Source organism: Temnothorax nylanderi, unplaced genomic scaffold (genome assembly GCF_030848795.1).
Source record: "Temnothorax nylanderi isolate EJ_2023f unplaced genomic scaffold, tnyl_v1.0 TNYL_tig0017_pilon, whole genome shotgun sequence".
NCBI lineage: Eukaryota > Metazoa > Arthropoda > Insecta > Hymenoptera > Formicidae > Temnothorax > Temnothorax nylanderi.
Genome location: NW_027249079.1, coordinates 1,990,688 through 2,004,635, shown reverse-complemented (window position 1 = coordinate 2,004,635; position 13,948 = coordinate 1,990,688). Strand labels below are relative to the sequence as shown.

Below are 13,948 nucleotides of genomic sequence, written 5' to 3'. Positions count from 1 at the left end.
CGTTTGTAGAATTAGGCTGAGGGCCGATATCACAGTCTCCGATTAACGTGATTCTCCGATTAAACTCACTCTCCATCTCTTTCTAACTGTCCCCCTAGAAAGAGACGAAGAGTGAGTTTAATCGGAGAATCACGTTAATCGGAGACTGTGATATCGGCCCTGAGACTCCAAACAAAAAAGTTAAACGAAAAGTACGATTACGTGAACGTAAAGGTCTTTCTAAATCGTACTTTTCGTTTAACTTTTTTGTTTGAAGTCTCAGCCTAATTCTACAAACGGTATGATATTCCTTGATGTCTACTGAATGGACCTGCACCCTCATTTTGTAACATCAAGTTGTAGAATTTTTATACGAAGCAAATATTGTTAAAGTACGAGTGTAGGTATTACAGACGGCTTTAGGATCCCCTTAATAGGCCTCCAGGAATGCGGGCGCAATCGACATTAACGGAAACGAAACCGAAATCACTAATCATACGCAACTGCATCAACTTATACCATAAATTCATTGCTTCAATCATAAAGTTGCGAAACAATTAAACATATTATAGTTAATTTTGTGGTCTTTATTATTATTTTATTATACAACATTAAGTAAAAATAGTTACAAAAAGACTTTATTTGGACGACTTTGACATTTTTAAAATGACGTCTTTAGATGGTCGTAAGGCGTCATTTTTTACGTTGACGCTTGACGCTCATTTTCGGCAAACAAAAATCTTCAGAAAAAATAAAGTTATATTTATTCAACATCCAACGTTGACGCTGGATCATCGTTGATCGTCCCAATACAATCAAAAATGGACTTTGAGATATATAAAATATTAATTATTTTCAAGTAATATCTTCAAGTCAGTCGAGCGTCAACGTGAAAAGGCATCTTTAAACCTGTATCAAACTACGGACTGGGATTGAAATTTGAGCAAATCAGAGCAAAATTCACTAAACTTGAGATCAGTTTTCTCTATTCTAATTGATTAAATTTCAATCCAATCTCAATCCCAATCCGTAGTATGATATGGGTTTAATTGTAAGAATTACGTCTTATAAACGTCCATTAGCCGCCGACGTCGTAAACCATAAATGACTAAAAATAGACGCCATATGTTGTCTTCTGTAGAGTTCTAGATAATCTAGATTATGAGAGTAGAGATTACAAACCTTTTATCTAGCTGACCCACCATTTTTCACCTATCGTTTGAGATTAACAAAGACAGAATATATATAAGAACGAATCACAGACCGGCCTTAGGTCCAAAACGGCGGCGGTTTGAGCTACTCTTATAATCTAGAGCTCTAGTCTTCTGACGTCTTCTCACTTTGCTACTTGGGTTGTTGTTGGGGTTGATTAGGCCGCCCACCCAATAGGCCGCTAACTCCCCCACCATGCTGACCAAGTTGTTGTCGTTGCTTGATAAAGACGATCATCAACGGTAGATTGCTCTTGAATGTTTTGAGTATTGAGTTTTGAATGTTTTGGTTCGGTTAATCGGGCGTATATGGGCTTCTGAGAATCTGCATAAACTGTTGAGGAGCGCCTGGTTGCTGCGGCATTTGCGCACCCATTGCCATCGGTTGAGCCTGATGCTGCGGCTGCTGCTGTTGGGACATCATATGCTGCAAACCAGGTTGTTGTTGTTGTTGATTAGGACCCAATGGACCGCCGACTCCCCCACCATGCTGACCAAGTTGTTGCTGATAAACAAGCGCAGTCTATTTATTAAGAAGATCACAGAGTAGTCAAATCTGTGTGATAATATGGATACATTATATATATATATTTTTTTTTTTAAGTGTTAAGCAACTCACTCGTTGCTTGATAAAGGCGGCCATCAACGATGGATTGCTCTTGAGTATTTGGTTCTTTTGGTCGGGCGTATGTGGGCTCCTGAGAGTCTGCATCAATTGTTGAAAAGCATGCGGTTGAGGCTGATGCTGCTGTTGCTGCTGCTGCATCAGCTGTTGCGGTGTCTGCTGTCGCGCCAAGTTGGGATTTTGTTGAATCACCGCATTCGACTGATACCTGTTAAGAGAAGAAAAAACACACGCAGGACTAAAAAAAACGCGTTCTTCCTCTACTATAAATTCGTCAGTGGTGAGAAGAGTCATATAAACATAAGAAAAACATATAAGAAAAAACGTGTGGATTTAATAGATAAAAAGTCGATGATTCTACTAACCTGAGCAGTTGCGCCTGTTGTAATCGTTGCTGCTTTATCTTGTGCTTGATGTTGGAACAGAATGGACCGAGACACTCGGTCTCTTGGCAGTGTTTCGCATGATAACAACACAGCGCAATCAGCTGTTTGCATATAGGACACCCACCATTGGTCTTTCTCCTGCAATTCTTTGTATGCATCACCACTCGCTTCATCTTCTGGCAACTCGGTAGACGACAGTTATTAGCATCTCTGCACTGGCAGGCATGCACCAATGATTGAATGCACTTCTGTATCGATAATTTGGCCTTCTACAGGTTGCAGAAACAAAAAAGATACGAGCACATTATAGGTTTATCGTAATTACAATACATAGATATTTTTAGAATAAGCCGACAAGTTACCTGTGGATTTGTTTGTTCCGCATCCACAGGCAAAGGCATGTTGAAGGAAAAACAAGGTGTGCTTCTCTTCTTCCGTTTTTTGGCTCCTGCCTGTTGTCAGAGATCAATATGAAAAAAACGAGAAAGTAATCTGTATTTATATGCACGTGTAACAGGCAAGATTTTTCCGAAGTATACCCCAATAAGAAAAATTCTGATAGAAAACAATAGGAACCGATACGACTTGGAAAGTGTATTTGTCAACGTGGTGTGCAAAAGCGTAGGAAACCGGTAACGTGTACGCGGAACGCAACGACCACGAGATAACGCGTGAACTTGAACGATCGGTTAGTACGTCCGGTCTCTGACTTCTCGAAAGAATCTGGGGCCCTATTCTCGAATCGTTTTCATGAAACTCGCATGCGAAATTTCATGCTTTTCAAATAGAAAGTCGCATACGAAAATCATTTAGGGCAGGCTCGAGAATACGGTCCCCGTTTGTGTTCAACAACGACCGCCGCCCGACGACCGCGCTTGACGCTAACGTGCGCGCCGCTCTTAACCAATCAAGTAGCGCGAATAGTCGTTACTGAAGGTTCGCACTGCTACCAGTGCTGTCACGTGACTAACAGACCAATAGCTGACAAGTAATCGCCGCACACGCCGCTACGACGGAAACCTTGGCCGCGTTCAGCAGACACAACTGTTGAGTGTCGTCTTATGCGGGGTCTACAATGCGAGTCGCAAAGTCGTGAGTCGCAAGAATTGACCAATCACAATCGAATTTGAGGAGAATAATCGACTGCGATTGGTCAATTCTTGCGACTCACGACTTTGCGACTCCCATTGTAGACCCCGCATTATCAACACGCTACGTTGATTAATTGGGTCTAAAAGTAAGAGCCAATCACGTTCGATTGCTACTGAGCGGTTTGTTCTGCTGAACGCGCCCCTTAGGCAGAGATCAAAATGGCGGGTAACGCTGACTACTGCATATCTTATGGCTTCTGCACACAGGACGCGGAAAGGTTTGCCGCGCGGCAAGAAGCGTCGCGGTAGCCAATCAACGTGTTGTTTTTCCGTAAGAACCAAAAGTTTATTGGCTACCGCGTCGCTTCTTGCCGCGCGGCAAGTCTTTCCGCGTCCTGTGTGCAGAAGCCATTACAGCTTCCTGTTTTCTTGCGACTATTTCGTATCTCGCAATTCCGTCGCGTAACGGAATGATGATGTTTCTTGTCTCTTCTGAAGTTCGTCAATTTTTATCTTGGGCGACAGAGAACAAAAAACATCGCGTTACGCGACGGAATTGCGAAATACGAGATAGTCGCAAAGAGGTTAAGAGCAGAAAAACAGGAAGCGCAAAGAACACATTGGATGCATTCCGATATTCACCGTCAGCAACTTTCAGTACTGAAAATCTATAGTATACGTGACATAAAATATAGATTTGCAGTACTGACAGAGTGAATATCGGAATGCATCAGCCATTGTAGATTTGGCTTTGTATCGTTTCCTATCGTAACCTATCGTGTTTCCGACAGAAATGTTATCGTTTCCTATCATTTTTTTTTCATTCTCTGTTGAAAGCGGATTCAATCGTTGGCATATACGATAGAATTCTTATAGTATTTTATTGTTTTCTATCCAAATTTCTGCGCGATTTCAGTTCGAAAAAAATCATAAACATTAAAAATGAACAATTTTTTCTCATTTCTTTGTACAGACGCCGCCATATTTAATTTTGTAGTTGGAAATTCTCTATTCTGAGCCCAAATTCTGTTAGAGCATACCCGAAAATATAAGGAACACTAACGTTGATCCATTTATTCCTCTCTGTTACAGGCATGAAAAATGAAAATGAGGTTCAAAAACATGTTGAAAAATCAACGATCTTCGTCGTTAATGGGTTAATCATGTATCAACGATAGATGATTCAAAATGTATCTTATCGTAAAGTTGCAACAGAAAACGTTTCGTGATCTATCGTAAAATCACGACGGTACGAGGAAATGGTTTTCTATCTTATATATAGTTATTTATCGTACATCAACATCGACGATTCAAAACGTATCTTGTCGTTAAGAATGTTCTGGATCGAGTTTGTCAAAATGCTATGAAGTTGATGAAAATTTAATATCATATTCTGTATTCTCTTTCAAAGTTCGGGGCCAAATTTCAGATCGTTTCACAATTTAGATAAAAAATTATCAATTTTTGAACATCCGAGTTTTATAGAAAAAAGTGTAAACATTAAAAAATGCTACCAATATAATATTTTACACACAAGTAGGTCATCACAAACAAAAACATAGCAACAAAGTTTGAAACAATTTACAAAAATATTTTTTGAAATTTTTTTCTAAATTTTAATAAAAATTTTGTTTAAAAAATTATTTTTTAAAAATATTATTTGTTTAATAGAAGAGTTTTTAATATAAAACATATTTTGATGTCGAATACTCTTTCGGATATGCGAGGTTCCCTTGTTAGTTAAAAAAAAATTAACTTACCCAACCGTCCCAACCCTGTCTCTTTGTGATCTAAGATCGGAGCGGCTTGTGAACAATGTGAATCAGGGCCGGTAAACTCCCATTGTTTCGCGTTGCCAGTGTTTGTAGCGCCTCTACAAATCTTGCCCCTCCTTTGAGGAACTAAAATTCAATATGGCTGTCGAACCGCTCGATTTAAATACATAATAGCTGATTTTTTCATATTATTATTATTGCTATTTATAAAAATTATGATAGAAAAATGGCTAGGAAGCAAAAATTAAGCTACACTGCTATTGTTACAATTTAATTATTACAAGTTTTATTGTAAATATTTCGAAATAAGAAAAATATAAAAAATAATAAAATAGATATAGAATGTGTACATATGTGTATGTGTTTATATGTATGTACGGTGTATATGTGTGTATATGTATGTGTGTTTGTATAAACATATTTCAATTTAGATGCGTATACAGCCATGTAGAATTGCGGAAAGGGCGTGATTGTTGTTGAGGCATGACAAATCTTGTATTGTACTGCGTATTTAAGATAGAGAGAAACATCGGTTGAACGTTCGCTGGGGTCAATCGCCCCTGGATCCATTCGTCTCGGTTGCACTTTTCTTACTCCGGCGCTTCCTGATCCTGCAAAGTGCATTACGTAGACTCCGAATCAGGTTCGCTTATTTCAGCTGCACTTTTTTTCATTTTCAGTATTTAAACGAGTGTACGAATCCTGCTGGATAAAGTACCTGCAAGAAAAAAACATAATTGTTTCAATAAATAACGCATTCTATGTTCTCTTATTTGCGAGTGTAAACATAATACTTCCCCTTCTTACCTTTCTTAACATATCTTATTGCCATCAATCAATCTCTTCCTTAATTAAACATAAATATTGTAGAACACTTTTATTACACCCGGTATCAATAGGAATATTTCGTAATTGTTTCTTTAAAGTGACATGAGAAGGAAGGTGTAGATATGTAGAAAGAAAATTATATGATGTACGAGATCTTTTAAAGAGACTTAAGCAAAACATTTTTTCTTCAAGAGTATAACGTCTACCCTGTTGAAAATAACATAATAAACATATATAAGAAAAAAATCATAAGCCAATATTTATAGTCCGTTCTTATTTTAAGACCGTCTTAAAATTGTACTTAAGACGGTCTTAAATAAAAGAACCGATTGTATAAATATCATCCATAGAATGCAATAATACAAAATATATGCATCAAAATTTCAATTTTAAGTCTAATTTTATATATACAATTTTTAATAATTTTCCAATAAAATAAATACAATTGCAAACAATATTATTAAATAGCATAAAAAAATAAAGTATTAACTAAAACAATAAAAAAAATATTGTTAATAAGTTTGCAAACATGATTGAAGAATGATATAGACGAAGGATATACAATATTGATATTAATGTACCTGAGGTGCCACTTTATCATGTTTTATTATTAGATCTAGTATTTGTTGTCGTATTAAGGAAGTTTTATCCTTTCTGCCTCTGTGATCTGTAGTGCTAAGTGTTATTCTGTTAGATGTACGTTTTTGTTTCATTTTCCGAATTATTTGCTTTAATCGTCTTTGATCTTTTTGTAATTTTATTACTTTCTGATAAAACAATCGGGCTTGTGAATTTAATGTACTTTGTCTTGTAATTTTCAAAACATTAGGTCTTCTTCTTGCAGATAAAGTATGTTTATTGTCTTTATTTAATTGCTTTTCTATTTTCTCTTGCTTTTGAGACAATACTTCTATTTTCTCTTGTTGTTGGTAATGCAACATTTCCATTCTCTCTTGAATTTCTTCTTGCTTTTGAGACATTTCCATTCTCTTTTCTCGCTCGTGATACAACATGTCCATTTTTTCTTGAATTTCTTGCTCTTGGGACACCATTTCCATTCTCTCTTCTTGCTCGTGATGCAACATTTCCATTCTCTCTTGAATTTTGTCTTGCTCTTTGGACAACATTTCCATTCTCTCTTCTTGCTCGTGATGCAACATTTCCATCCTCTCTTGAATTTCTTCTCGCTTTTGAGACAACACTTCCATTCTCTCTTGTTGCTGATGCAGCACTTCCATTCTCTCTTGAATTTCTTCTCTCTTTTGAGATATTGTCATTTCTGTCTGTTGCTGGAGTTGTGTACCCGCCTCTTCTGGACATGCTAATTCCATGCTTGGGACAGCAGTATTTATTAATCTTCGATATCTTGGACTGCAAGAGTAATCATTCTCATGAAAATGTTTATGACACACTCGTAACCGTTTTATAACGTCTTCATCTGTAATATTAAGCTTCAAAATCTGTAACCATCGTTTGCGGCGTTCTTTATTGGTAGGAATTTCATGTGACGGCACTCTCTTGCCCGAATTGCATCCTTGTACACAGCACGATCTTGCCATATTTTTCTATTTCACACTACTTCTAATTACCTTTGGCAATGTTTTAAAAATATATTTAAACGTTCTACGTTTATACAATGCACGACGACAAACCACGACAGACAATGCGAACTGAATGCGAACCACGTTGCTAAAGTTCACGACAGCAACCAACAGCAGCTGACAACAGTCGACAGCCATATTGAATTTTAGTTCCTCAAAGGTGGGGCAAGATTTGTAGAGGCGCTACAAACACTGGCAACGCGAAACAATGGGAGTTTACCGGCCCTGATGTGAATTGTGAATTGTGAATGCTCACGCCCACGTGCTTGTGCTTGTAACTGCACGAAGAACATCCCCTCTTCTTCACCAGTACCATCTGGGCTGCGTTCCAAAATTTAAGCGGGGAGCAAACACTTCTGCACAACGCATAATGCGTAAGCATAAGAAAACTGATTGGTCTATTTCCTTATGCACATGTGTATGGACCAATCAATTTTCTTATGCTTACGTATTATGCGTTGTGTGTGCAGAAGTGTGTGCTCCCCGCTTTACTCTAGTTAACTAAAATGCTATAGTGTACGTGTGAAGTAAACTATAGATTTTAGTTACCCAGAGTGAATTTTGGAACGCAACCCTGTACTGATGTAGCAGCCCAGCGTATGTACATACCACGCGAACCTCCCGCCATGCGGGCCATGCGGTTAAAGCAGAACACACACACTTTTCGTAGAACGTAACAGTATAGATGGGTTTTCATGGGCAGTGAAATGTTGCAGCAGCGAGCAGCAGTTTAGTAATTTCTTAGAAATTACTAAGTAATTTCTAAAAAAGTTTAGTAATATCTAGGAAAGTTTAGTAATTTCCTAGGAATTTTCTAAGAAATTACTAAGCTGCTGCTCGCTGCTGCAGCATTTCACTGCCCATAAAATCTCACCTTAAGATTTCGACCAATCGCGTTGCTCGATTCTTAGGGTTTGGTTTATAATAGCCGTAACCGTTGATTTAAGCCGTAATCTTTAAGAAATTGACCAATCACATACTACGTTTACGCAAGCGTTACTTCTGTAGTAACTTATGATAATTCACCCGTTTACGCGGAGTAAATTATCGTAAGTTACTACAAAATCCCGTTTACGCGAAGGAATTATCGTAAGTTACTACACAAGTAACGCTCGCGTAAACGTAGTAACAGTCGAATATTTCCTAGAATTCGCGTGGTACATACATACATACGCTGGGCTGCTACGTCGGTACAGGGTTGCGTTCCAAAATTCACTCTGGGTAACTAAAATCTATAGTTTACGTCACGTACACTATAGCATTTTAGTTAACTAGAGTGAATTTTGGAACGCAGCCCAGATGGAACTGGCGAAGACGAAGGGAGAAGGGATGTTCTTCGTGCAGTTACAAGCACAAGCACGTGGGCGTGGGCGTGAGCATTCACAATTCACAATTCACGGAAATTATACAGTTTAGGGGCCTCACCTCAAATCTCGATGAAATTATGCTCAATCGACGCGTTTTTGTACGAAACGAAAGAATCTGGCAGAAAAAAGTGTCGCTCTGCCCCGCGACGCGAGATATTAAACGTTAAAGTTGACAGGAATCAGGTTATGATTCCTGTCATACCGACGCCATGTAGCAACACTGAACATGCCCTGCGGCCACATACGCATGCTCAGTGGCCGCACGCGCATGCAAAACTGCGCCAATTTTAAATATGATGACTGGTCAATCATGCGGAATAATCAAGCGTCTTAATTCAAGCAGTTAGGTATCACGCTGGGAGTTTGTTTAGTTTTATAAACTATTATACACATGTGTATAAACAGTACATAAATAGGCGGGGGAAGGGCTCCGCCGCAGGCGGAGCCCCTTTCCCCGCATAATAAAACTAAACAAAACTCCCAGCGTGAAACCTAACTGCTTGAATGAAGACGCTTGATTATTTGTGTACTGTTTATACACACATGTGTATATAGTACATGTGTATAAACAGTACATAAATAGGCGGGGGGAGGGCTCCACCTTAAGTGTTTAAACAGTTAAATACTTTTAAAGCGCGTCACTAACCTACATAGGTTAGTTGACGCACTTTAAAAGTATTTAACTGTTTAACCCCCCTCCCCATGCATGTACTTTATAATTTCGCTTTACAACTTAGCATGTACTTTAAGTTGTAAAGCGAGTTCCACGCTTTCAACCACGGGGGGGTGCGGGGGGGGCCGAAGGCCCCCCCTCGCACCGCCTCGTCTGTGTGTGTGTGTGTGTGTGTGTGTGTCCACGCGAAACGAGGTGCCACATGGGTTCATGACGCGCTTTACAACTTAAAGTTCACATTGTAGATTTGGCTTAAGATTTTTTTCCAAATCGTATCAGTTCCTATCGTTTTCTATCAGGATTTTTCTTATCGGGGTATACTTCGGAAAAATCTTTATTACGCGATAGTGCCTGTTACACGTGCATATAAATACAGATTACTTTCTTGTTTTCTTCATATTGATCTCTGACAACAGGCAGGAGCCAAAAAACGGAAGAACAGAAGCACACCTTGTTTTTCCTTCAACATGCCTTACACTTGCAATAACTGTAAAAGTCACGTGGAGACCAGATACCATTGTACAGTTTGTGATGTATGTATTAGATTGCTTTGGAGAAAAATACTTTTGCCACTTTTCATGACTGTCATGCTTACTATAATTGCGATTTTATTACAGGATTTCGATTTATGTGTAAATTGTAAAGATAAGGACGGTCATCCGCACCCGATGGAAAAACTTGACTTTGTTTTGGATAATGGCTCTTCGCCTGCGGATGCGAACCAAACAAATCCACAGGTAACTTGTCGGCTTATTCTAAAAATATCTATGTAATTATAATAAACCTATAATGTGCTCGTATCTTTTTTGTTTCTGCAACCTGTAGAAGGCCATAAAATCGATACAGAAGTGCATTCAATCATTGGTGCATGCCTGCCAGTGCAGAGATGCTAATAACTGTCGTCTACCGAGTTGCCAGAAGATGAAGCGAGTGGTGATGCATACAAAGAATTGCAGGAGAAAGACCAAGGGTGGGTGTCCTATATGCAAACAGCTGACTGCGCTGTGTTGTTATCATGCGAAACACTGCCAAGAGACCGAGTGTCTCGTTCCATTCTGTTCCAACATCAAGTACAAGATAATGCAGCAGCAATTGCAGCAACTACTCTTATAATCTAGATTATCTAGAACTCTACAGAAGACAACATATGGCGTCTATTTAGTCATTTATGGTTTATGACTTCGGCGGCTAATGGACGTTTATAAGACGTCATTTCTTAAACCCATATCAGATTACGGATTGGGATTGAGATTGGATTGAAATTTAATCAATTAGAATAGAGAAAACTGATCTCAAGTTTAGTGAATTTTGCTCTGGTTTGCTCAAATTTCAATCCCAGTCCGTAGTTTGATACGGGTTTAAATATGCCTTTTCACGTTGACGCTCGACTGACTTGGAAGATATTACTTGAAAATAATATTTTATATATTTCGAAGTCCATTTTTGATTGTATTGGGACGATCAACGATGATTCAGCGTCAACGTTGGATGTTGAATAAATACAACTTTATTTTTTCTGAAGATTTTTGCTTGCTGAAAATGAGCGTCAACGTAAAAAATGACACCTTACGACCATCTAAAGACGTCATTTTAAAAATGTCTTAAAGTCGTCCAAATAAAGTCTTTTTGTAACTATTTTTACTTAATGTTGTATAATAAAATAATAATAAAGACCACAAAATTAACTATAATATGTTTAATTGTTTCGCAACTTTATGATTGAAGCAATGAATTTATAGTATAAGTTGATGCAGTTGCGTATGATTAGCGGTTTCATGCAATATGTCAACTATTTCCCTGATCGACCTATTATTTGCATGTAATATTATCATTTCGGGTTCGTTTCCGTTAATGCCGATTGCGCCTGCATTCTTGGAGGCCTATTAAGCCTTGTGTCCACGATGCTAGAAATCGCTCCGAGATCTTGTACGAAGAAATTAACCAATCGCATTGGTCAATTGCCGAATTTTTTAAATGTGATTGGTCAATTTTTTCTCTGTCCGAGATCTCAGAGCGATTTCTAGTAAGTATCGTGGACACAAGACTTTACGGCTGCGTTCCGATATTCACTTCCAGTACTGAAAATCTATAGTGCACGTAACGTAAAATATATGAGCATAGTTTATGTAGATTGTGGAAATTCAAAAGCCATGGGCAGAATGCAGATAGTAGATACCCATGAAGAATAGAGATACTATTCTTCATGAATGGAACTTTTACAAAAAGATTCACGAAATGCGACAGAATGAAAATCTTGTTTGCAAATATTTTGAATTAAAAACTCAATTTCTAGTGTCTGAAGATAAAATAAATTTTTGCGAAATTTCAAATCCATAAAAACATGATCGTTTATTGTAAAAGATTATTGCAGTAAGAACAGTTATATAAATACTTCTAAAAACTTACTGATATTAACAATTCTTATTGTACACATAATCCTTATACTATGATTTTACATTTTGAAATTATAAAAGAAGCGATCATTATTAAGAATTATAATTAGAGGCCAAAGTAATAAATGCAAATACGTACGTAATAGTTATATTTGTGTAAAAAATTATAATCCGTTTATAATTTTGTTCTGACGTTATGTTAGCTTTTTGGCATTCGATCGGTATCGAGTATGCGAGTCTGTACTGATCAATTTCTCATATCAAAATTTATTAAAACATTTTTATATACTACGCATTGTCAACTAGATATCCTGTTAAAATATAGCCACCGGTATCGCTCGTTAAAATGTCGGGGTGCGTTCTGTCGGGCAATACTTGATACGAACGTAAGAAGTTCGTCAACAGTTTCACATTTATTACATTGCCTTTTTTCTTTAATTCTATGTAGGTCTCCTGCAAGGGCTCCCGATGCGCATGGAAGATGACAAACGGACGTGAGATACCCAAGAAGGGTAGCAGCGCCGTCGCGATTTGTAAGGGATGCTCTTTTGCTACGATAGTTAAACCGCGAGCTTTCGTGCTACCTAATAAATCCACCGCGTGTTTCGTCTCCAACAACCATCTCGGTTTCTTTGCGGGCGCTACTTCTCTTTCGGGCTTCTCAGATTTGAGTTTCCGTTTTAAAGTATTGCCATCTTCCACAGCGTCAGTTATGAGAAGCGTACCGTTTTCTTTTGTCCCAGTGTTCAGCTCTAAAACTTCCGTATCCATTTCAGGTACTTGGTTACTTTTAGTTTCTCCGTCAAATTTTTCCGTTAATTTTTCGATATTATGCGTTTCAGTATTATTAACGACAGTCTTTTTAGATGTGGAAATATTGTTTATTATACTAGATTCACCTTGATAATGTAATCTCAAGAAAGTATAGATATTCACTGCTACGTGCCTGTCTTTCAGTTCCTGTGGAAAATTCATGTCTTCGATGAATGTTGTTTGAGGCATGTTACCGGGATGCAGGTTGATCAGGTGACCACTGGTGCTCGTGCCTATTCTATTGAGCATAGCCGCTGCGGGCAATCCCTGGTATCCGCTGCTGTACAACAAGTGCAAGCCCTCGGATTGGACGTCGCTGTAGGACAGTATCTGCGCCAGAGCCTCCATTCTCAGCCCTCCGATTTTCTCGTGTTTCCTCTTGAAGTATATCTCGTGCAGCGACAATACAGACGTCTTGTGTATCGTCAGAAACCTGAGGTACTTGCGCTCCTTCTTCTTGATATACTTCTCCTGCGAGTATCCCGTTTTGGCGGCGAAGGACTTGCTGTTCTCAATGAGGCTACCGATTATCTCCTTGCCGGTCTTGCCGGCCTCCTGCAGCTGCAGAATCTCCTCCTTCGACAGCCGCTGAGACGTCCCGTCGTCCGTGATGGAGCGATTGTCGTAGCCGCTCAGCTCGCCCTTCGGATTATTCCACGAGTCCACCTGATCCGTCAGCTTCAGGGTAAAAGCACCTCTGCTGCCTGGCAACGGAATTATCTCGAAGGTGCTCCAAAACGGCTTGCCGACGATCTCGCGCATTTCCACCTTCTGGTCTTTCCCCAGCATCAGAACACCATTCTCGGACACCTTGTACACCTTGCTGAAGTCCTGTTTCTTGACTATCACGCTCGTGCCTACCGTGATCAGGTCCTCCATGGACTCACACGTGTTTTCCGCGACAGTACTCATCATACTTTGAATTATCCCTACAGGTTAGGTCTTTTCAATTTCTCGTTCGAATTCTTTGCATATCTGGACCTAAAATTTATACATTTTTCTCATATACGCTTATTATTCTTTACAGATCGCTCCTCTACGAGCGAGGAAATAATATATCACCTTTAATGTTTTCCACCCCTTCCTCTTCAACCACATGCATTATGATATTTATGATGCATTCTCCGCCATTTTCGTTTTCTTTTTTTTTAGGTTAGAAAACGCAAGTGACAAGCTTGAGCAGTAAACCGACCGACCAATCACAGC

General features: G+C 38.8%; 4 protein-coding genes across 12 annotated transcripts; 1 reads left to right on the top strand and 3 right to left on the bottom strand.

The window, feature by feature from the left end:
• Nucleotides 1-545: 545 nt before the first annotated feature.
• On the bottom strand, nt 546-5,186 carry LOC139768731 (uncharacterized). 3 transcript variants are annotated; one of them, XM_071699227.1, is made up of 5 exons: nt 5,053-5,186; nt 2,564-2,653; nt 2,181-2,470; nt 1,810-2,023; nt 546-1,713 (listed from the first exon to the last, which is right to left on the bottom strand). In XM_071699227.1, the coding sequence occupies exons 2-5, from the start codon at nt 2,600-2,602 to the stop codon at nt 1,486-1,488; spliced, it is 771 nt and encodes a 256-aa protein (XP_071555328.1). In that variant the 5' UTR covers nt 2,603-2,653; nt 5,053-5,186; the 3' UTR covers nt 546-1,485. The 3 variants fall into 3 exon arrangements, with proteins under 3 accessions (XP_071555328.1, XP_071555326.1, XP_071555327.1); XM_071699225.1 differs by lacking the exon at nt 5,053-5,186 and adding an exon at nt 3,002-3,246; XM_071699226.1 differs by lacking the exon at nt 5,053-5,186 and adding an exon at nt 3,002-3,217 and having other exon boundaries at nt 546-1,695.
• Nucleotides 5,187-5,327: 141 nt separating this feature from the next.
• Nucleotides 5,328-7,867, bottom strand: LOC139768730 (uncharacterized). 3 transcript variants are annotated; one of them, XM_071699224.1, is made up of 3 exons: nt 6,477-7,867; nt 5,875-5,913; nt 5,328-5,785 (listed from the first exon to the last, which is right to left on the bottom strand). In XM_071699224.1, the coding sequence occupies exons 1-2, from the start codon at nt 7,452-7,454 to the stop codon at nt 5,899-5,901; spliced, it is 993 nt and encodes a 330-aa protein (XP_071555325.1). In that variant the 5' UTR covers nt 7,455-7,867; the 3' UTR covers nt 5,328-5,785; nt 5,875-5,898. The 3 variants fall into 3 exon arrangements, with proteins under 3 accessions (XP_071555325.1, XP_071555323.1, XP_071555324.1); XM_071699222.1 differs by having other exon boundaries at nt 5,875-6,102; nt 6,477-7,792; XM_071699223.1 differs by having other exon boundaries at nt 5,328-5,913.
• Nucleotides 7,868-8,922: 1,055 nt separating this feature from the next.
• Nucleotides 8,923-11,227, top strand: LOC139768732 (histone lysine acetyltransferase CREBBP-like). 4 transcript variants are annotated; one of them, XM_071699228.1, is made up of 4 exons: nt 8,923-9,046; nt 9,953-10,069; nt 10,154-10,273; nt 10,362-11,227. In XM_071699228.1, exons 1-4 carry the CDS (start codon nt 8,933-8,935, stop codon nt 10,647-10,649), a joined length of 639 nt encoding a protein of 212 aa, XP_071555329.1. In that variant the 5' UTR covers nt 8,923-8,932; the 3' UTR covers nt 10,650-11,227. The 4 variants fall into 4 exon arrangements, with proteins under 4 accessions (XP_071555329.1, XP_071555333.1, XP_071555332.1 ...); XM_071699232.1 differs by lacking the exon at nt 8,923-9,046 and adding an exon at nt 9,106-9,205; XM_071699231.1 differs by lacking the exon at nt 8,923-9,046 and adding an exon at nt 9,192-9,210.
• A 639-nt stretch (nt 11,228-11,866) lies between these two features.
• On the bottom strand, nt 11,867-13,899 carry Trmt6 (tRNA methyltransferase 6 non-catalytic subunit). Of its 2 annotated transcripts, none has more exons than XM_071699218.1 (2): nt 13,805-13,899; nt 11,867-13,723 (listed from the first exon to the last, which is right to left on the bottom strand). In XM_071699218.1, the coding sequence occupies exon 2, from the start codon at nt 13,655-13,657 to the stop codon at nt 12,218-12,220; it is 1,440 nt and encodes a 479-aa protein (XP_071555319.1). In that variant the 5' UTR covers nt 13,658-13,723; nt 13,805-13,899; the 3' UTR covers nt 11,867-12,217. The 2 variants fall into 2 exon arrangements, with proteins under 2 accessions (XP_071555319.1, XP_071555320.1); XM_071699219.1 differs by having other exon boundaries at nt 11,867-13,717; nt 13,805-13,895.
• Between the last annotated feature and the right edge of the window lie 49 nt (nt 13,900-13,948).

Bases quoted from the DNA above. Each gene is read 5' to 3' on its own strand.
- LOC139768731 (XM_071699225.1), bottom strand. The intron at 2,024-2,180 runs GTTAGTAGAATC...TTCTCTTAACAG, and splicing joins CAACAGGCGCAACTGCTCAG to GTATCAGTCGAATGCGGTGA. The intron at 1,714-1,809 runs GTGAGTTGCTTA...CTTAATAAATAG, and splicing joins CCGCCTTTATCAAGCAACGA to ACTGCGCTTGTTTATCAGCA.
- LOC139768730 (XM_071699222.1), bottom strand. From the start codon at position 7,454: ATGGCAAGATCGTGCTGTGTACAAGGATGCAATTCGGGCAAGAGAGTG. The intron at 6,103-6,476 runs GTACATTAATAT...TATTTTCAACAG, and splicing joins ATGATAAAGTGGCACCTCAG to GGTAGACGTTATACTCTTGA.
- LOC139768732 (XM_071699228.1), top strand. From the start codon at position 8,933: ATGAAATTATGCTCAATCGACGCGTTTTTGTACGAAACGAAAGAATCT. The intron at 10,070-10,153 runs GTATGTATTAGA...ATTTTATTACAG, and splicing joins ACCATTGTACAGTTTGTGAT to GATTTCGATTTATGTGTAAA. The intron at 10,274-10,361 runs GTAACTTGTCGG...TGCAACCTGTAG, and splicing joins CGAACCAAACAAATCCACAG to AAGGCCATAAAATCGATACA.
- Trmt6 (XM_071699218.1), bottom strand. From the start codon at position 13,657: ATGATGAGTACTGTCGCGGAAAACACGTGTGAGTCCATGGAGGACCTG.